At 38.3% G+C, this 22,098-nt stretch overlaps 2 protein-coding genes across 2 annotated transcripts; both read left to right on the top strand.

Moving 5' to 3' along the window:
- The first annotated feature begins 1,945 nt into the window (after positions 1 to 1,945).
- LOC135471543 (protein O-glucosyltransferase 1-like) lies at positions 1,946 to 6,498 on the top strand. The gene is made up of 10 exons (XM_064750811.1): positions 1,946 to 2,116; positions 2,552 to 2,639; positions 2,891 to 3,037; positions 3,456 to 3,591; positions 4,087 to 4,208; positions 4,493 to 4,652; positions 4,821 to 4,879; positions 5,147 to 5,314; positions 5,786 to 5,842; positions 6,047 to 6,498. The coding sequence occupies exons 1-10, from the start codon at positions 1,954 to 1,956 to the stop codon at positions 6,174 to 6,176; spliced, it is 1,230 nt and encodes a 409-aa protein (XP_064606881.1). The 5' UTR covers positions 1,946 to 1,953; the 3' UTR covers positions 6,177 to 6,498.
- Positions 6,499 to 8,544: 2,046 nt separating this feature from the next.
- Positions 8,545 to 13,932, top strand: LOC135470542 (uncharacterized). Its single transcript, XM_064749549.1, is given in 6 exon segments — positions 8,545 to 8,644; positions 10,307 to 10,646; positions 10,648 to 11,771; positions 12,318 to 12,468; positions 12,865 to 13,009; positions 13,322 to 13,932. Coding segments are annotated over 5 exon segments (2,364 nt in total). The 5' UTR covers positions 8,545 to 8,644; positions 10,307 to 10,313.
- The last annotated feature ends 8,166 nt before the right edge of the window (positions 13,933 to 22,098 follow it).

The raw sequence follows: 22,098 nt of genomic DNA, 5'->3' as shown, positions 1-22,098 counted from the left end.
AATTTTAAACCTAGGTATGTGAATATCTTACAACGGTGTATGTCCTGATGCGTAAGTGTATAATGTGCCATTATTTGTGGCAGATCATGCTGGCTTCCTCTCCGGCCTTACGTGGGAAGGTCTTCCAACAACCTGCGGATGGTCGTAGGTTTCCCCCGGGCTCTGCCCAGTTTCCTTCCACCTTTATGCTGGCGACCGTCGTATAAGTCAAATATTATCGAGTACGGCGTAAAACGCCAATCAAATAAATAAATCATTATTTGCGGTATCCTTGGATATGCTACTTGTACATGCAGATACTGCACGAATACTGGCGTGCATGCATACATAAATCCAGATGTGCACCCACGTTTACATTGAACCGATAGTCACGTCGCTATAATCCACATCTAGATCCAAACAAAACGACTGCTATAGATCGAGACAATCAGATCGCTAATCCACATAAACTAAGGCTGACAATACCACTAACCAACATATAGATCAAGACAATATTAGGCCGGTTCCTATCCACATTATATATCCATTGTAGGCCTACAATTGACATGTGCACCAAAGCAGGTGCATGCAAAGTTGTTATAAGTTTATATCATAGATGGTCCTATATACACAACTATCAGAATGGCTGTTAACTGTCTTACCTGGATACACAGGGGAACTGTCCGCCTCTGCCATATTTTCTTCTTCATTCCATTGCATGGCTCTCTTCGGCGGGCAAAATATTGCATACCGGTATTACATTGCCCTATATATATAAAAAAGAAATAGGTATAAAGTATATATGCAACTGTCCATGTATATACATGTATGCATTGGTACGTGTAACACACTGAACATTCGAGTGTTAGTAAGCCGTCGATACCACAACATAGGCCTACATGTTGTCAGGTATACACGCACACGGTTTGGCCGTGTGTGGTGTGTGCAGACTGGGTGGAAACATTCAAAGAGCCTTACATGCGGATATGTAGGCATACAGGGCTTGTACCTTGAAGCACGATCGATCAAGCATGAAACGATTAATAATATTATGGAAAACAAATTGTACGGCTTGCATAAGTACCGCACAGAAAAGTGCTTTACCGTTACCGAATTCGGCCCTACAAGCAATAATATGTAAATATGTTGGCTCACTCTTTTATATTTCATACCAACAGGATAAATGCAAACCAAGTTAGGCTTCCTTAGCATATAAAAGAACAAATATAGAATTTAGCAGCTGTGTGAGGACTGCATGTGCATGTTTGTCCTCTTTATGAATCTCCTTAACACGTATAGAGCCTGAGGACATTAACCGTACCCTCTAAACGGGCCGGACTACTGCATAAATGTTTACTGTTGTTAGGGACATGACGGGATACCCTTTCATGCAATGCTAAGAAAGAGGTGATAGATGTACCAATGATTTTCATACATGCAATGGTCAGACACATGTGCCCAGCTTAATGATACTTTATGTTTATCCTGCGTATTCTTCCAGGGCTCCCTCACTCAGAAATTAACTGTCGTGAAATATAGTTCATGCCCAGTGCATGTCGCGAGTGCGAAACCTGTTCCCGCTATGTCGCCTCCGGCCTTTTGTTGAAGAAGTTTTTCTGGTAATGTACCAGCATGGCTACGTCTTGTGGTTTCTCCTACGCTCCTAAGTCTCTCCCCTCCGGTTTCCTACAGTCCTACATTTTGGTATACAACCAAAATTACCACCTTAAACCCCCAACCAACTTAACAAATAAAATATAATGATTAAATTGTTGCTTTCGGTTGTTATTGTTGTTGTTTTCTTTTTCTTTTTAGTGAGGAAATGGTAATTAATTTATGAGATCGCCTTTACCTTTATTTGAGTTTCACTTTCCATATACAATATTGAAAGACAAGGTAAGTGAACTCTATTGTGAAGAACTCTTCGGTGCTGGAGGTAAAATAGTGCTACATGTAGGGTGGAAGGCGTGAAAGATGAAGTTCGCGAAGGCCTCCCTGTGGATGGTCATCGCCTTCCTCCTGTCACAGAATCAGCGAGGGTTCTCAGAGGAGAACTGTGAAGCTGGGAAGGATAACAAGTGTGGCAAGGAAACCTCGAAAGACGAGAAAACGAAGTACAACAAGCAACAAAATTCATGTGAGTACAACAGTATATCTCCATCCTTTACGCTGAAGTTTAAATAAACAGTGGCCCGAGTGTCTTGTATTGACCCAGTCCAGTTAAAATCTTGCACGTCTACACTTTGTCAGCAGGTTAATCACAGTACGTATTCTAGGCCGGTAGCATCGGGTTCTGGTAACCCGACAAGCCAGGCCCAATGTATAAAATTTACAATGTGTTCACTGAAAGAAAAAAATAACTGCTGCTTTGCTTGGCAAGGATATTGTAATAGTAGGCCTATATATATGATTTCTGCGAAGTGAAATCATGAGTTTTACCCTGTTATGTCGTTTTTGAACCCGTAGATCGTCTGCTTTTTCTTCACTTTCTTCTTCAGTTTGTATTTAACTGTTTATCTCCACAGTGTATTTAACTTTCTATCTTCAATTTTGATATTTTTTGTTTTCACAGCGTCAAAATGGAAGAAGTATTTGTCACTGATTGAAAAGGCTGTGGCTAAGTATGAACCATGTGGAGATGGTTGTACTTGTCACCTTAGGTAAGGAAGACCTATGTGATATGCATGAATGAACAATGATGATACAAATAATTGGGTATGACTGTCTATTTTGACACCCTTGCTGAAAGAAAAGGCAAGTTTATAAAAGAAAAGGCAAAAAAGAAAAAAAATATTAAAAGGAAACAAACTCCAGATCAGATGCTAAATTAAGTACATTATGACATTCATAATTAATATACATTGTTGCTTAACTAAACTTCATTTTAATTCTTAGCTTATGTTTGCTGTAGGGTTATAGACGAGGACTTGAAGCCATGGGAGACAACTGAGAAAGGAATAAGTCAGGAGAGCTTTGATATTGCTAAGGAGAGAGGTGTACATTACCAAATCATCAACCACAAATTATACAGAGAAGATGAATGCATGTTTCCATTCAGGTTTAGCATGCTCCTCCTTCGACTTCATACATAACTTTAATGCAAATTCTTGTTTTATAAATGTGTTACATGTTCAGTATACACATGTTACTGATGTTGATATATTTATTTATTTATTTGATATTGTTGCTTAATTGCATACTCAAAAGTTTTTCATCTTCTACTGTGGTAGCCTGTAAGGTAGTGCTTGGAATAAACCATTGCCATTTTGGCAAGCTACTGGTGAACTTTTTTATGTGTGGCATACATCATACATCAGCTAACTTGGTGTAGGAGCTATGTCCTCTTGCCACACAGGCCTTAAGAACAATGGAAATGAAACTCAGTGACCCAATGATTGAAAGACTCTCATGTTAACAATCATGTACGTGTATGTGTATCATGTGTTATTAAAAAGACAGTTCTGTTAACTTTTCAGGTGCAGTGGAGTGGAGCACTTTATTTTGGAAATAATCAAAAAACTGCCTGACATGGAGATGATAATTAATGTTCGTGATTGGCCACAGTCAGGGAAATATAATCCACCCCTGCCAGTATTTTCCTTCAGTAAAGATGTAAGTTTTTTTTCCTTTTTTTGGGGGGGTTTTGGTCACATGAGCTTATACATGTATAACCATATTAAATTTGATAATATGATTTTGCCTCTGTTGTTTCCAGAATTCTTGTAACAAGGATGTTAGGAAAGTTTCTTAGAACTGCATACTGCAGATTGTACAATTTTGTTCTTTGATGAAGTTTATAATCATGCGACAATGTAAATTTTGAAAGAGGTGTTTCGTTATATTTTCACATCAGTTTTTGTATTTTTCTCACTTGATTTATTTATATGATTCAACACTTTATAGTTGTTATGCTGCCGTTAACTACATGTTTAAAAGAGAAAACTTTATTCTCTATTTCTCCTGTGAAATTTCATTCCCAGTAATTGGCATTAAATACCTTTACATTCCTCTAAATGTAGAACCTTTTTTGTTACCTACATGTAGATTTTGATTTGCTGACCTTAGTTCGTATGATAATCTAATTTTAAACATATTTTTTTTATACAGAGGTCTCAGAATTATGACATTATGTACCCTGCATGGACTTTCTGGGAAGGAGGTCCTGCTGTTGCTCCTATTTACCCCACAGGCTTGGGAAGATGGGATTTACAAAGAGAGATTATTCCCAGGTGAGAGATTCTGTTTTCCAGAACTGAAAGTATGATCCGGAGAAGTTATTCAAAATGTTGGTTTACATGCTGTGGTGCTGTTTGTAAGCAATAAACATCACATCATATAAATTCTGTTTTGTGAGTTCAGCTATAAGATAAAAAGTAAGTTTGTCAGGTACATTATGAAAAGGGGAACATTGCTCTTGGCAATCCTCTTAACCAAAAACTTAACCTAAAAAATTTAGGGGGATGTTTTTAAATGACATCTGACAATGACTGTATCTTAGCGTTCATTATTTCAGAGAAGCAGCCAAATGGCCATGGGAGAAGAAAATAGAGAAAGCATTCTTCAGAGGCTCTCGGACAAGTGCTGAAAGGGATCCTCTGATTCTATTGTCTCGCAGTAATCCAGAGCTAGTTGAGGCAGAATATACAAAAAATCAGGCTTGGAAGTCTGATGCGGTAAGACTTATTTTTCGATGAAAATGAATTTCGACAGCTTTTTACGGGAAACATGCATTTTCGGGTTAATGAGTTTTCATTTTCTAAACCGATTTTATGGTTCAAAAATTTAAGAATTAGAACCTAAAGGTGAAGAGAAATTTTCCATGTATTTTTGGGTTTGTGTAGGATACATTGGGGAGACCTGCAGCCAAAGAAATAAAACTGGAGGATCATTGTCAATACAAGTAAGTAGATTGAGATATAAATGGCTGTGCTGCTTTCCTGACATAAATGATTAATACCAAATAATTTTCTGTCCCGCAACCAAATCTGGCCTATTTAGTTAACTAATTTCCTATTAAAACTCAGGTAAAATTTCATGTTTGTAAAGCAACTGATTGAAGATAGGAATTGAAGAGTTTTTGCATGTTCATGACTTATGAAATCAACTGTTTGAATCTAATGTTGTGAAGTTTCATTTTAATGTAATTATCTGTTGTGTTTGTTTACAGGTATTTATTTAATTTCCGTGGGGTTGCTGCGAGTTTTCGATTCAAGCACCTGTTTTTGTGTAACTCTGTGGTGTTTCAAGTTGGGGAGGACTGGTTAGAGTTTTTCTATCCAGCCATGAAGCCTTGGGTTCATTACATTCCAGTCAGAAAAGATTTGACAGATGTCAGGTAAGAAGAAATGACTTGAAATTATATTAAACAAGTCCAAGAAAGAGAGTTCATTCAGGCCCTTGAAAAGCTTGGGATGCTTTGAAAAAGAACCTGTGAAAGCCTTGAAATAGGAAACCCGCTGGTCCATGAAGAAACTACAGAACCAACCAGAAGCATCACAATATTATGCCTCATAATAGTCTGTTTGACTTGTGCCATCATTGAAGGAAGGTGAATGAAAACTGAGAAATGTTGGAGAAAAGATCCAAATAATGTTTATCAAAAAAATAGTGCACTGAAAAATCTGAGGCAATCAGCGCATCAGCACTTTAGACTGTCTTGTATTGTTGAGATTTTGAAAGCAAACAAAAGGATGTTTGTACTACTTTGTGTATACCAGACTGGTTTTGGTTAAAAGTTGATTTTATGATTGTCTGTAAAAACTTTTGTATTATGTATGTAATTTGAGTTTACCTTATTTCATTTCAGAAAATTGTTGGAATTTGTAAAAGAAAATGATGACATAGCACGACAGATAGCAGAAAGGTATTTTTTTTTTACCAAATATGTAAATAATGTAAAATGAAATTCATTCAAGGTATTTGTTGGTTGTGAAAAAATATTTGCATCACCCAGAATCAAGCTAAAAGGCATGCCAAAATACATTTACTGCATGCTGTTGCTTTGTTGAAAAACTTAGCTATGTATGTATAAGTACACACTAACAGCTGGCTACATTTATTTCTGCAGGGGACAGGAATTTATATGGAATCGTCTACGCATGGAAGATGTCTCTTGCTACTGGGAAAAACTGCTTAAAAGATATGCCAAACTTCTTCAGTTTAAGCCAAAACGAAATAAAAATTATAGGAAATTATAGAAAATAACTTCTTGAATCTCTTTTGGTAAACATTTAAATTTTCTTTGATGTAGTACAAATTCCATTTTGTAAAACTTGACAGTGACTGTTAAATATAAGTTGAACTTGATATTTTTTATGTTATCTTATATTTTTGCTTCCTTATTTCGAACAATGTTTACATTTTTATACACTTGGTTGTATGCGAACAGTGCACAATTATACAATTTTGCTATTAAATTAAGCTTACAGCATATTGAACAGGTTTCTACGAGTTTAGTGTGAAGTGTGTGTTTTGGGGCTAGTTTCCATGTTTAAGTCAGCACTTTGAGTATGGAGGAATCAGATGGGACACTAGAGTGTACAGTTGAAATGACATTTTCAGGTTGATGCATTGATGCTTAAATTTGACTGATTTGTTGGGATTCATTCGGCAAAAGATTCAGTATGATTTGGATTCAACTCAAGGAGACCGTAAAGATTACATGGTAAAAACATGAGTCCCTTGAGACACCATTCAAAGTTTAACGCAGAAATACGAAATATTTATTCCTTGATCAGATTAATAATAATAAGTTTTTTTCTTAATCTATAAGATTAAAATATTTCATGTACATGTATGTATGGAAATCCTCGAACTCGAGACGACAACGTTCCATGTTAAGTTTGATATGTTCTAACAGTAAGTTTTCCCATCTTTTCCACGCCATATACCTGTTGTCTATGGGAAGAGCATTGCTCGTTCCAGATGGGTAAAACATGCTCTATTGGCAGTGTCAGAAAAGTGCCATGCAAGCAAGCATATTTGGGTTGTGGCTGTAAGCTGCATGGTACTATTGTCAGAATCGTGGGGTGGGTGTTGCTACCATTAACTAATATATTCACGTGTTCGAATTCCACTCTCCTGGAGTTTCACAGACTTAGTTTGGATTTTAAGGTGGATGGAAGGGACAGTATAGGTATATATGTATATTGGATTTATTCTCGTCTTGGTTAAAATATTTGAAACAACAGCTTGCGCCATCAAACAGACTTCAGATATCGTGAATGTACTCTCTTCCACGATCAACAAGGCTAACGATGTTGATGTTTATGTAGAGGCCTCAAGCTGATTAAAATCAGATCGTATGTATATCGCTTCGCTAACAACGTTGTTAGCGAAATGAGATACATTCAATCTGATTTTAATCAAATTAGGAGAGGCCCACGTAACAATCAGGCCGGCCCCAATGGCACAGTTGGTAGAGCGTGAGATCCAGGGTCAATCCTGGGCCGGGTCACACCTAAAAGAGGCGCTCAGCATAAAGGGGATAGTGCAACGACTGGTTGACCCGTATCAGTATAATGTCCTTGGCGGGGCGGCGTAATTCTCAGTGAAGCAGCGCTAGATAAAAAAAAATCCGTAGTGCAGGAAGGAGGCACCTTACATACACTCTAGGGACTCCGTCGTCGACATGTGACTGCAAAATTGATGAGTGCGACGTTAAACCCCAAGCACTGCAGTATGTGTTGTCATGGAAGTTACTCCATGCGCAAATTGCGACAGCTTCGTAAAACAGGCCTTGAGTGGACAAAAAGACATACGTAATTATGAAGTTCAGTTTTTCTGTAATCGCAAAGTGACCACCGGCTAGTGTGCTGATTTTGGCCACAATTAAGTGGGTCTGACAGGGAGCAAGATAATGTACATACTATACTTAAGCAGAATGGTTTTAATGCCAGATTTTTTGGCAACGCGCGGTAGGTGTGGAAATGATTGAATAAGGGTACATTCACACGTGCGATACATCGTGGTAAGGTGCGATACATCGTGGTAAGGTGCGATGCGACGAGGTACGTTGCAGCGAAAATTTACCAATCGTTGTAAAGTGCGATATATGCAGTGTTCACTATTATCGCAAGGCACATCGTATTGCTGTTCACGTTGCGATGAGTAGACTGAATATTAAATAGGACATACAATAAGCTGTATTCCTACTCTGAGATTTTGTGAAATACGAGGAAAAGTAGATTTCACCATGACCGTGCCTAATAGGCCTATATATATGCAGCAAGAACGCTGTAATGTGGCTTCACCTTCATCTTGAGGTAAAACGCATAGGCTTAAGATGTTGCAGGGTATAGCTTAATACTATTCTGATTCTATCCAAGTCTATCAGATCCATTGACTGAGGCTATAACATCACCAGCTGCGTGAACACATGGGCACATTCGAATTTCCCGCAAGATGGTTAATTAATAATTCATTCACCAGGCTATTGGCTGTGTACTGGCTGCTTGACGAGTTCCGCATGTATAAGAGTGCTGCTTATCACGTGATATTATCGGGGAATTTTTCCTGTATGGCAGCATCCCCGTCAGTGAAAATGGCCGGACGATGTGACACAGATTGAGTCCCGTGGTAGGGATTCTGACGAGGCCACTGAGACATCGGGTAACAGCTGTCTGCCTGTAGGGAGAGACGGGTGTGCGGGCTTGGCGCTTGGCAGGTATGTTAGGTGGACTGACAGCAGCATCCGTGTACGACATGTATTTCACCTAGTTTTAGTACAGTGGGTAGATGTCCAAATAAATTTATGCAGCACACCCGGACGCGAAGGGAATAGTGTACTGTGATCCTGTAAATACATACGTCTTATGTACATACATAAGGCGATACAGACCTACATGACAGCATTTCCTATTGTCGTGTTAACAAAAGTAATACTTGATTTGAATGAAAATGGGGTTGTATGAAGTCATAGCCTATATTTACATTGGACTATGTTGAACCTATATTGCTAGATATACGGGACATGTACATATATACATTTGATTGGTCGCCCAACTGATTCGGGCCTGCATACTGTAGCTAAGAAAGTGCTTCAGGACAATCTTGGATGAGAACTGTGAGAGCGCCCATTGAAATAATTTATCCAATTCAACCACTGAATTCGAAGACTTCAGCAAGCTGGGCCTGGTGATTGAGTGTCTAGTGGGATGCATTGTTGCCATTTCAAATTAGTGGCGGAAAAAGTGTTGCATTTGATAATATAAAAATACTGACAATCACGTTGACTTCAGACGATGTGTTGCATTCTTGCTGTTAATAACATTAGTTTTATTTTAGAGAATCTTCATAAATAAGAACTTCACTGCTCTCGAAGATAACCAATGACATTTGTGACCAAATTACTTAAGGTATGGCTGACTCAATGCAAATTAAAACATACATTTTTGGTACTATTTTTGACTTTACTTCTATAAATGATTGCATGGCAGGTACCTGTGTACATCCCTGACAAGTGAAACCCACCAAGGTAGAAGCAGAAATGATCACAATGACATCTTCCTAAAATCTGTCAAGCTAAGCTGACAAGCAGTATACCTGGCTTGTAATATAACATGACACAACAAGGCTCATTGCCATAACAATAGTGAGCCAAGCTGGTTAACACAGAAGGCATAGCTCGTTGCCTATCTGTTATATTAACCCCAAATTAAACTACAGACTTCCTAAGATAGCGGTCAGTCTCCAATTAAGTAGCCTGCTGTGGTGACGTCAACAATGATACATGCAGAGATGTCAAAACACTTTGTGGGGGGGGGGGGGGGGGGGGGGAGAGCCGAAAAATATGTATAAAATAGAGGTGTTATTATGAAATATAAAATGGCACGAAAAAGAATTTTTTTTTTTGCATATCTTTCTTCATTTCCTTAAAAACCAAACTCTTCATTTAACCCTTTAATTGAAAGGTTTTAAATGATTAAGAGAGAGATTAACAGATTGTAAAGAGAAAGCTCTTGAAATCTGGACATATTAAGTTCTGTTTGAGGTAAGGTGTAGAAACTGATTTTTCACCCATATTTTAAGCTCTTTCACATTAAAAACATAATCCTGAAACATTGGGGATATAATTGTACTTGAAGGTTTCTTGTAATAATTAGGAAAACAACTTAAACTTTTAAACTTGGCTTCTCTGAACAAAACCTGACATGCAGACAGCTACACTTATTTCCTGCCTGGAAGACACTCAGAAAACCTTAACGAATTCTGCACTGTGTTTGTCCAGTCTTAATAAATAAGGTCTTCATTTATATGTTTATTGAGGACTTATGGAAGCCATATTTGTTTTTATAAAGTAGCAACTTGTTGTTTTTTTTGTAAGCAGGTATAAGATGGCCGAGACAGCTGCAGTCCCAAAGTTTTCAGCAAAGAAAATCAGGATTGATACAGACCTCATAACTGCTTCTCTCAATCAGCTGCATTTCCTTGAAGAAGTGGATAGTCAGGCCTACAAATTTCTGTATGGAGGGAAGAACCTGGAGCCATCCATTCGTCGCTATGAAAAATTATGGCTCCCTCTGGCAGCAGAAAACAGTGACAAACCGTTGGCAGCTCCTTTGGACATTGAATGGGTGTGGCACTGTCATCTTCTGTCACCTCTTGCCTATGAGGAAGATTGCCAAGCATTGTTCAACAAGACTGTGAATCACAAGGTCATGTCCTTGAAAGGAGAGGAAGAAATCACTGGCCAAAGCAAAGGTTCTGTGGACAGCCAGGTACCCCACTGAGCCATTTCATGTAACCTTCTCAAGCCTCTCTTCTGAAAGCGGTTTCAGCTTCACCTCCAACCTCTCTTATGACTTAAAGGCGGCTGTTGCTCGGCAGAAAGTCTTCTATTACCAGGTCTCCCTACCTCACTTTAGAGACCTGAAGTTTTTAGAACAAGGCTACCTTCGCTACAGGAAGTTCCTTTTCCTGAAACAGCATTTCCCAGACATCTACCTGGTTCCATGTTACGACATTGACCTTATATGGCACACCCATCAACTCCATCCGATTGCCTATCAGAAAGACACCAAGGCTCTTCTTGGACGGGTATTTAACCATGATGACACTGTGAATGACCGCACGCCTGGGTCACGACTTTGTGTAGCGGATGTTGCCACAAGACTACTGTGGAAGAAGGTGTTTCATGAGAACTTTGCAGTGAATGGAGGTATGTATCGAGGAGAACCTCCATTTGGCAAGCTCAGTTTTATCAACTCAGTGGACTTGTTTAAGATCTCCACCAAGGTGTGTGATGTCACCCTGGAACAGGTTACCATAGATGACCCTGCAGGTATTCCTGAAAATTTTAAACTGAAATTCTATCTACGCCAAGGACCAAATTTTAGCTCCCAGAGCCTTCTGCGACTGCCTGGTCCTGAGACAAACTGGGATGGCAAGAGCTTGCTCAAGTTTCAGTATGATACAGGCAAACACTCTGCCCTGCAGGTAATTCTACAGTGTCAGAGTGGATTTGCGTGCATTCGCATGAAGAAGTACATGGTGGGTTCGTGCTGTTACGAGTTCAGTCCAGTCATAGAGTCAGCTCCTATGAACACAAAGTCCTCATTCTCTGACACCTTTGAGCTGAGGAAAAAGGTAAGCGAGACTGAATGGAACATGATCCCGCTCTCCATCAAAGCCACCATCCAGCCCCCACAGCGAGGCCCCTGTAACCTGTCCCTTCTCAGGGGCTCTTATGAGACGTGTACCATGCCAGAACACATAGAACAGATGTGGGGCCCAATACCCCTCAAGCAGTTACCCAGGGGCACAGATAACACCTGCGTTGTGGCATGTCACAGGTATCACAAACAGTGACTTATCATATTTTTGCTGAAACTGTAATATAGTGTGTTAATGACTTAAAAAAGTGACGCTTACCCTAATTTCTCAACTTTTTTGCATACGAAAGAGCAACTGTCCATGCAATTTGTGCAAATTTGCAATTTGAGTTTGATGACAAAGACTACAATGGTTGGATTGGCCAATTTCAAGACTTCACAAAAAGTATTTCAGTCTACACCTTGCAAACATGAGAAAAGGTTGAAGAATTAGAGTACTGTTATTAAGCTTATTGTATTGTTCATTTCTCCTGATCTTGTTCGAGAAAAAAGACATGCCTAGAGCAATAATTATGAATTAATTGTTATTTTTTTACCAATAAAATTTGTGTGGATTTGAAGAAAAAAGTATTTTAATTGGTCCATCCTACATGCATTTTAATTATTACTCCTAAACTTTTAGATGCAAAAGGGCCATGAGCAGTATCTTGATAGGATTTGGCAGTCATAATATGTCAGCATACTCACTACATACATTAAGATGAACCACAAATTTTATATTTCCAGGCTGATCAATCACATGAAGAAGCCTGTGTTTACTTGTCGAATTATCCACAGTCTGCCCCTGCTGATGTCTGCTGTCCAAGTGTTTTACCAGGACAAGATGGTGGCTGTGGCTCACCTGATTGGCATGGATCAATTACCTGCGATAGATCAGGTAATCTGGCTGTACTAACTGTTGTCAGATTTGTGTGGGGATAACATACAGGTGATAAACGTACAGGTGAGAGGAATAATAGCAGGATAAGGATGGAAATTTGGGTTTATGGTGTGAACTTTTATTTCATAAGCAGAACATTGCAAAACAGTAAAAGCTTGCAGTGAAGTGGTCAAATGAAATGTTATATTTAGTGTAATTTTTTTTTACTTCTACCTTTCATTTACTGTTTGTCTACATAAATATCTACATTTCGTGAGGAGCTGCTGGCTAAGACCATTGTACATAAACATACTTCCCTACTCAGTTTCTTCAACTTTTCACTGATCACAAAAACAAGTTAAGTTTGGCAGATTGTTTTAAGATAAAAGGATGTGTATTGTATTGTTACTTCAGGTGAGACCAACTGTAGACGATGTACGTGTTGCCCTGAGCCCAAAAGAAGGCGAGAGAGCACTTCTGATTAAAAACGGCCAGAGTGACTGGGCACTCATGTTTGGGAAATGGGAGGGATTTAGGTGTGGGATACCTGGAACTTCAGGTGAGAATTAGGGATACATGAACAATGAACCTATGTAGTGGGCATGTATGAGTTTCCTGTCTATTCACTGAGAATGTTTTATAAGGCTATTCAGTTATCTCCCCTTACTCAGATATCGGTAGCTTGTATTGGTTAAAAATATATTGAGTTTATTCGTGAACGTGTAAGCCTAATAGTCTGAAGAACATCTCATTTTAATCTGATCAATCATGAGTAAGTACAAAAAGTAACTTAACGCTTTAGGCCATATGTTAAACGTGTGATTTTGATATCTTGGCAATCTTGCTTTATTGTTATTTTCCTTGGGTTTAGGTCGACGTGGGGTGAAAGGTAGCCCAGGCCATTTATCAGTCATGCTGTTTAAGCTCACCACATCGTCATGGGAGTACGTAAACCTACCGTATGAGCTGCACAAATTTGACTTCTGCATTGACAAGATGTCGGTGGACCTGAAGGACGGAAGGATAAGGATAAGTGGCAGCTGTGATGAGGTAGCAGAGAACCTGGCTGTAGCATTCAGTGTTGCCCTTCTGCACGTCCTCTGTCAGCCTCGCCCCAAAGACTGGAAGCCCGGTGATCCTATGCACCCACCTTCGACCCGCGGCACCCGTCAGGTGCTCACCATTCCATCAGAGTCCATGGCCTTGATCGATGCGGCTGGTTATGTGGTTCACACCCCATCCAACCATTACATTAAACAGAGGATTGACCCAAGTTTTGTGGCTGTGGACTGTGCCGGGTGTGCAACGGTTGGGGATGCCACGGACATGGTTGGGGGAGATTTTGATGCGGGTGACATTGGAGATATGGGTGATGCTGGTGGGTGCGGAGGGTGTGGGGGCTGTGGTGGATGTGGCGGGTGTGGTGGGTGTGGGGGTGGGTGTGGAGGAGGTTGTGGGGGCTGTGGGGGTTGTGGAGGATAGACCTGAAAACAGTACAAACTCAAGAATGAAAGCTGTCTCTGAAGCACTTGTTTACATGAATAAGTGTCCTTGATGTTTTGATGGCATAATTGGCCTGGACACCTCAGCCTGTAAATTTGTCTTGTATGTACAGTAAACATGAATATACATATTAAATATATGTGAAAACAAAGCTAGTAGAACACTGCAGTAAGTCTAACTATGACCATTAGAACGAACCTTAAAACTGGCCTGAACACCAGTCTAAACAAAACATTAGCACTGCCTAAACACTAGCCACTCCCTCAGCAGCAGATCATTTGAATGTATTGACCTGCAGCTCTGTAGAAAGACACCTGATTTTCAGTGAAAAGTGATGTAATCTATGTTAGCCAATGAAGAGTCCATACATGAAAAATACCTTTGCAAACTTCTGCATTTATGATAATAAGCCATCTATCTGATTTTTAATCTATTTCATCACAGGTACATGGAGTAGACGAAAGGTTATCAAGGGTCTGTGCATCATTAGAGTAAATTCTACCTTATAAATGAGCATTTATTTATAATCATTAAATGAGCCTTATTATAATTATGAGCTATACCCCAAAATGAGTGAGGACACCAGCCCACCTGTGGAAGAAAACACTATGATTAACAGTACTGAGAACACTAGGCTGATCACCTTTGAAAGCACTAAGCAAAGCACTAGGGGTGAGGGTAAACAACATGAAAATACTAAGATAAGCACTAGGAGGGAGGGTAGACCACATGAAAACACTCAGCTAAGCAGTAGGAGTGAGTAAACCACATGAAAACACTAAGATAAGCACTAGGAGGGAGGGTAAACCACGTGAAAACACTCTACTAAGCACTAGGAAGGAGGGTAAACCACTTGAAAGCACTAAGCTAAGCACTAGGAGGGAGGGTAAACCACATGAAACACTAAGCTAAGCCCTAGGAGGGAGGGAAAGCACTTAGCTAAGTACTAGTTTGGAGGGTAGACCACATGAAAACACTCAGCTAAGTACTAGTTGGGAGGGTAAACCACATGAAAACATTAAACTAAGCACTAGGGGCGAGGGTAGACCACTTGAAAACACTCAGCTAAGTACTAGTTGGGAGGGTAAGCCACATGAAAACACTCAGCTAAGCACTAGTTGGGAGGGTAAGCCACATGAAAACACTCAGCTAAGCACTAGGAGGGAGGGTAGACCACTTGAAAACACTCAGCCAAGCACTAGGAGGGAGGGTAGACCACATGAAAGCACTCAGCCAAGCACTAGGAGGGAGGGTAGACCACATGAAAGCACTTAGCTAAGTACTAGTTGGGAGGGTAAGCCACATGAATACACTCAGCTAAGCACTAGGAGGGAAGGTAAACCACATGAAAACACTCAGCTAAGTACTAGTTGGGAGGGTAAGCCACATGAAAACACTCAGCTAAGCACTAGGAGGGAGGGTAGACCACTTGAAAACACTCAGCCAAGCACTAGGAGGGAGGGTAGACCACATGGAAACACTAAGATAAGCTCTAGGAGGAAGGGTAAGCCACATGAAAGCACTAAGCCAAGCACTAGGAGGAAGGTAAACCACATGGAAACACTAAGATAAGCTGTAGGAGGGAGGGTAAACCACATGAAAACACTCAGCTAAGTACTAGTTGGGAGGGTAAACCACATGAAAACATTAAACTAAGCACTAGGGGCGAGGGTAGACCACATGAAAACACTCAGCTAAGCACTAGGAGGGAGGGTAAACCACATGAAAACACTCAGCTAAGCAGTAGGAGGGAGGGTAAACCACATGAGACACTAAGCTAAGCATTAGGAGGAAGGGTAGACCACATGAAACACTCAGCTAAGTACTAGGAGGGAGGGTAAACCACATGAAAACACTCAGCTAAGTACTAGGAGGGAAGGTAAACTACATGAAAGCATTCGGCTAAGTACTAGGGGGAAGGGTAAAACACATGAAAGCACTAAGATAAGTACTAGGAGGGAGGGTAAACCACATGAAAACACTAGCGATAAGTTGTAACCTTAAGCTGAACACTAGGCCAAATACTATTGAGAACACCAGGCTAAACACTATAGAGAACACAAAGGTAAGCATAAGGAGGAGCAATAAGCATCGTTAAAACAGTAGTGATAACAATAGAGTAAATACTAGTCAGAATGCTCAGCTGAACTCTAGCGATAACTGGGCAGAACACTAGGGTAAACATTAGTAAGAACTCTAGATGCGTGAGAATACTAAACCAAACACTACTGAGAACAGTAACCTATCAAAAAGAGTAGTAAATACTAGTAAAAACACAAGGCTGAACTTGAAGTGAAAACACTGCGTTAAAGCATCGGTAGGACCGCTAAAGTAAACACTAATTCGGATGCTGTGGTAAACTCGAGGATAACAATAAGATGAACAGCAGGTTAAACACTATAATAGACCTTAGGGTAAACACTAGTATGAACCCGAAAGGAAAACACTAGCATGTTTCCTGGGGTAAACACTAGCATGTTTCCTGGGGTAAACACTAGTATTAACTGAGAGAAAATACTGGCGCAAACTCTAGGTCAAACTCCACACAAGTTATGAACTCTTGTGCAAACAGCATTCAGAACATAATTCTAAAGACCTACCAGAACTATGAAAAGAAACATAGATCAAACAGTATGCTAAACAGTAGTTACAACACTAGGCTAAATACTAATGGGAATTCTGTGCTAAGCAGTATTATGAACATCAACCTAAACACTGTTCAAGAGTAACTTCCCAAACTGATTATCAAATACAAAGAATATGTTTTAGTAATCAATCTGTGGCAAGTTTTGCAACCAGTTATTGACATCTTTATAAAAAGTACTGAATTAATCATGGTTTTATTACTTCAGCATGGACAGCATTCTACTTGCTGTGTCATAAGACGAGATTTATACTATGTTGTAATTATGCCTCACAGCATTCAATTCTCTTCAGAACAACTGTTCTGAAGGAAAGTTCTCGCCCATGTCAGCGGTCTGGGAGACAGTCACAAGTACAACAAATTAGTTTAGCACACATGTATTCTTCCCAGATTGTCAGCACTTTTGGTTTTAATATTGTAATGTCATTGTTTTATCTTAGTGTGTTTTGAAATGAGAACTCTTTTTTTATACATTTTTACACCAGTAATAGGTTTTGTCATGGTTTGACGCACTCAGTGCTTTGGCTTAACATTCTATTTTAAGGAAATTGATATGCTTAGAATTCAACATTTTCATATAATTTTTTATTATTTGACAAGAGTTTGACATCTTGACATTAACATTATCAGGCGAGGTATCTGCGAATCAGCTTGGCTCTGCACAGTTAACTTTGATGCACTTTGGTATTTGTTATTCTTTAGATGCTGTTAATGTAATTCCACATTGGATTGGTACTTATACTAGTATATGGTTCAAGTTGATTTTTTGAACCATGGAACCCTTTTAAAGTAAAACATGTACTGTCACTGGTTTGAATGGTACAAAAGCCCCATTTTTCAGAGCATGGATCTGTAACCTAAAGAGCACAAGTTGTCATTAAACATGTATTTCAGATTGCCATATAGGGTATACTGGTATATACACATGTATAAAGATAAAGTATATGTATCGTATTTGCTTTATGTTAGCAATTAGAATCTGTTATCAGATAAGATGCTTGTAGATATAGTTGTTATTGGTAAATGTTGCAGATGCTTGCAGCATAATTACTGTATTTTGTCTATAAACTGTGTGGATTGTTTATAGAAAATTTGACATTGGACACTTGATATACCCTTTGAGTGATATAGACACGAGCATAAGTGTGCAGGACTGTTTGTGTCGTTGGTATAAGTGGTCAGGTACAAGAACTGTGTATATATTGGGTGTTAGCCACGTGCTTCTTGTACAGGTCAGGTTGCTTTGAGACCTATATATCACTGTTTAATGTACTAACAATAGACCTGTTCTCACCTGAAGTTCAGGTATCGGCTGTGCTCTCAACATGTAATGTTGACTTTTGTCACTTTGTTCCCTAAATAATTACCTACAAGCATATTTGAAACTATTGATTCATTGTTCTAAATGATGAAAATGTTTCATGTAACTGTGTGTCTGTGTAAAATTTTTATATTAACTTTAATTTAAACAAATAGTATTTGAAAAAGAAAAAAACGGGTATACACTTTGTCTATAGTTGTCTGGGCTGTGTTGTATTTCTTGATCTTTTAAATACAGTGTTAAGACAATCTGTGTTCTATTTGATTCAGGTGGATTATGGCAAAACTAATTGGCTATACTACTTTTTATGCTTCGTAGACTGGATAAATTGTATGCAAAGTGCTGCAATATTAGTGAATTTTCTGTATGTTTCCGCATACATTCAGGTAAATTTACACCATGCATTCAGATCCCAGCTTAACAAGCAAATTTGTGTATAAAAGTGTGAAAATTTAACTACTCCTATTACATGAAACATAAAAACTGGAACAAAATTGTAGCATTTTAACTTATTTTTACCTAAGTGAAAGGAGAACACTCTTATGCCATCATAAATATGAAATAATTAAAATTAAAAGGATCTTGAAATTTTCACAGGTCATGTATGCATGAAATGGTCTAAAAAGAATTAAATGGTCTGTGTAGGATGATGCATACATATAAAACGCAGTGTTGAGTAGGTTAATGTGGGGTTACAATAGTGATGGTGTACACCTGGAAGTGTATTATGTAGATAACGGGAACCTCTTTGTTACTGGAATCTGCTGCCAGGTTAATGTTTATAAATATTGTGGATATATAATGCATTACGAGTGGGAGTAAATATTGTGGGCAATCTTGAATGGCAAGTGATGTATACTGTGCTAAGTACCTTGCCGATTTTCAGATTAATAGATTCCACAGTGTAAGGATTTACAATCTGTATAACATTACTCTAGGATTTATTTTATATTTTGCTTCCTTGTTTTATATAGCTGTTATAACTTTGTATATATATTTTTGAAATGGCTAAAGATGTATTTCAAACTGTTATAAAAAGCTGTAATGTGTTAGCTGATGGTATGGATCAGACCATAGATAAGAATACACAATGTATAATGAAGAAAAAGTCGGTTTTTTGTGATTAAATAAGTTAAATCATTTAAAAATCATTTTAGAAGATGAAGTAAAGTTTATCATTGGAATATTATTATGCGAAAATGTAAATGGCTGTGTGCTGCAAGTACCGGGGAATCATTTCAGTTGTATTCAAACCTATACAGAGAGACCTAATTACTTTTGAAAGTCGCAATAATATATTCATATCATTTATGCCTTTTTTGTGATATATATTTTAATAACGTATGGATTTACTTATATCTTTATTATTTACTTAGGTGTAATTTACTTTCACCTGTTTTTTTTCTTTAAATTTATGACTCTTGAATTGTTTTGTGGGGGTTATTAATGACCAATTTTTGTCCATGTTTTATTCCATAGTATCTGAGATACAATTACTTTTATATCAGTTTATACATTTTATGGATATATTTAATACTAAGTTAAACTTTACATGTTAGTTGAAAAAAAACTTCTATCAGTTTCAATTAATGATAGAATGTTAAAATTTAATGATAATACAATAAACTATGCGCTTCATAGTTCAGAAAGGTAAGCTGGTTGGCTCTAAGCCATTAATGAATTTTCACTATCTCTGACTGTCCAGATATTTCTATTCTGATGATGAGGAACAACAAACGCCTGGGTATACACAGATCTGTTATCCATACTCAAACAGCTCTGGTGCAGTAGACCTCTGTTTTAGGCTGTAAGTATTTTGTTCTCTTATTCATAGAGTCCAGGTACCATGTTAATGTCCTTGTCTAATAAAGATGAAAAAACAGTTTCATTTATTACTGGCTGATGTTTTTGTGTATATTATACATGTTCTTTATGGAAAATCTGTTTGTTGTGTATGTTTGTAGATTTTATTGTTTAACATATGCTGAAAATGCATGGTGTGATTTGTATTATTAATTATGTTGGTGTATTCCTAATTAGCTATGAAAGCTGTTATTTCTCCAGATTTAGTTTTATGATGTTCCATGAGCATCTGTTTTATAAACATGTCTACTGTGCTTGCATGCTTTCGACATTAAAGGTAATGTAATTTACATGTGTTTTCCATTAATTGGTATTTCTGACATAATATTACATTACATTACATTACATTACATTACATTATATACGAAATGCTATATGTATACAAATTATGCTATTTGCCCTATGACATTTGTCACGTCCTCCATTACACTGTTGCCATGTAAGTATTAATCTATCAGTTATAGCTCTGATTACACGATGACCTTATGCCATATTTTATACGTGATTTAGAAGTCATTCATTGGCATGATATTAGTCAGAATTCGAAAGTGCAAAGATATTATTTGGTGTGTGAATCAGGGAACAATTATACTTGCTGGGGATAACAAGCAAGTGTGTGCCATGTTCTCACAGCATGCTCCGTTAGTTGAAACGGTTACAGCCTTAATGTAACACATCTATTATATTCCCCTCATGTAAGAGGAAGGTGACGAGGAGTCTGAATCAACCAGGTGTGTAGAGCTACACTATGTGATAATACATGAATGCAGACCAAACAAAAGATGGTAACTGTGCTGACTCTGAGATTAAGATACAGGCATCTGGTCTATCTGAATGCCTGATAGCCTGTATAGGCCAATACTTTCCTTCAACGATACGCCGACGATGATGTAGAGAGATATTTGCATGTATGCACTTAATCGTTGGGATTCCCTGATGTCATTTAAACTGTACGAAAATACAGGTGTTATCAGATACAATTTCCTACTAAAGCCGTTTTAAAAGCTCCAGTGCCAAACAAAATTTTAAAGAAAAAAAACAAACAAATCTGAAGTCATTAGCTAGGAGCCTGAAGATTGAGAGCCCTTGGCCTGTATAATCCAAATTCGAGACTGATGCAACAGCATACGATCAGACACGGCACGAAGTTGTGTATAACATGGTGTGTTTCTTTGAAAGAAAAATCGCAGCACCTCGCCGATTAATGAAAATTTTGTTTCAGACTGGCATAATAACTGATATAGGATGTTGGTATCTGTCCATTTGAGTATGTTTAAATCGTTTTAATTAGATTCATGTCTGCAAGATATCTCAATCATTAGCTGAATGGCAGAATTTAATGAAATTTGGTTCAAAGTTTAAGAGTAAGATGCGTTCAGTGAGTAACACGTTCGGATAGAATGTATATAATATAATTACAGACGTACAACATAGACAGCAAGACCAGGGCAGCGACGACAGTGTGATAGCCGGCAAAAGGCCACACGCAAGTGGTGAAATACAAGCTCTTGTCAGGTTATCTCAGTCAGGGCTTCATTCTGACTCTCCATGTAAACGCATAAAAACAGCAGAAGTTTACACGCCCCTAGCACCATGGCTTAAGCAGAATTAGGTGCAAAAGTGCAGTTATGTTAATTGCAATGTGTTAGACGTCACTGAATTAAAATTACTCAAAATGATGTATTGTCATCACATTTAACATACAATAACATTAAAGCAGCGCAAAGGGACCAGACCTCGGTGATGATTATTCCACCAGGCCCCATGACCTTGGTGATTGACATCAGCTACACCCTCCTCAACTTGCCGGAGAGTTAAGGAATTATATATAAAGTTTTTGTGGTCAACCTCCGTTATTGTCTCCACAGTCACTTGTCAGCTGTCATCATTTCCAAATCAAGCATGTTTTTCAAAATGCTCCAAAGCGTTGCATTTGAACATGCCATAAATACACAAACAATCAATCAGTAAATGATTCCAATTGGCTTTTGGAGAAAAAACTTCAATATTATATGTATATACTGGCACGAGGATATATGTGACAACCCGTGCATATATAAATATAGCGATAAGAGAAGGCAAAAGAAATATGTTGACATCTTTACAAACAGCTCGAACGTTTGCACACTTTTGCCACTGTGTGTAGTAAGTTCTTGAGTTTAACACCACATGGCAGTCATTATATCGTGTATATAAGTTCTTGAGTGTCACGAAAGTCAATCAATCAAATGTTATCTTAACGATATCTTTTCCATGTAATCTTAAAATGTGTTATTGATCCTTGCTACGAAAACGGAAGGTGGGTTTGAAAATGCTG

The sequence above is a fragment of the Liolophura sinensis genome, chromosome 7 (genome assembly GCF_032854445.1).
Source record: "Liolophura sinensis isolate JHLJ2023 chromosome 7, CUHK_Ljap_v2, whole genome shotgun sequence".
Lineage (NCBI taxonomy): Eukaryota > Metazoa > Mollusca > Polyplacophora > Chitonida > Chitonidae > Liolophura > Liolophura sinensis.
This window is presented reverse-complemented; position numbering and strand designations above follow the sequence as displayed.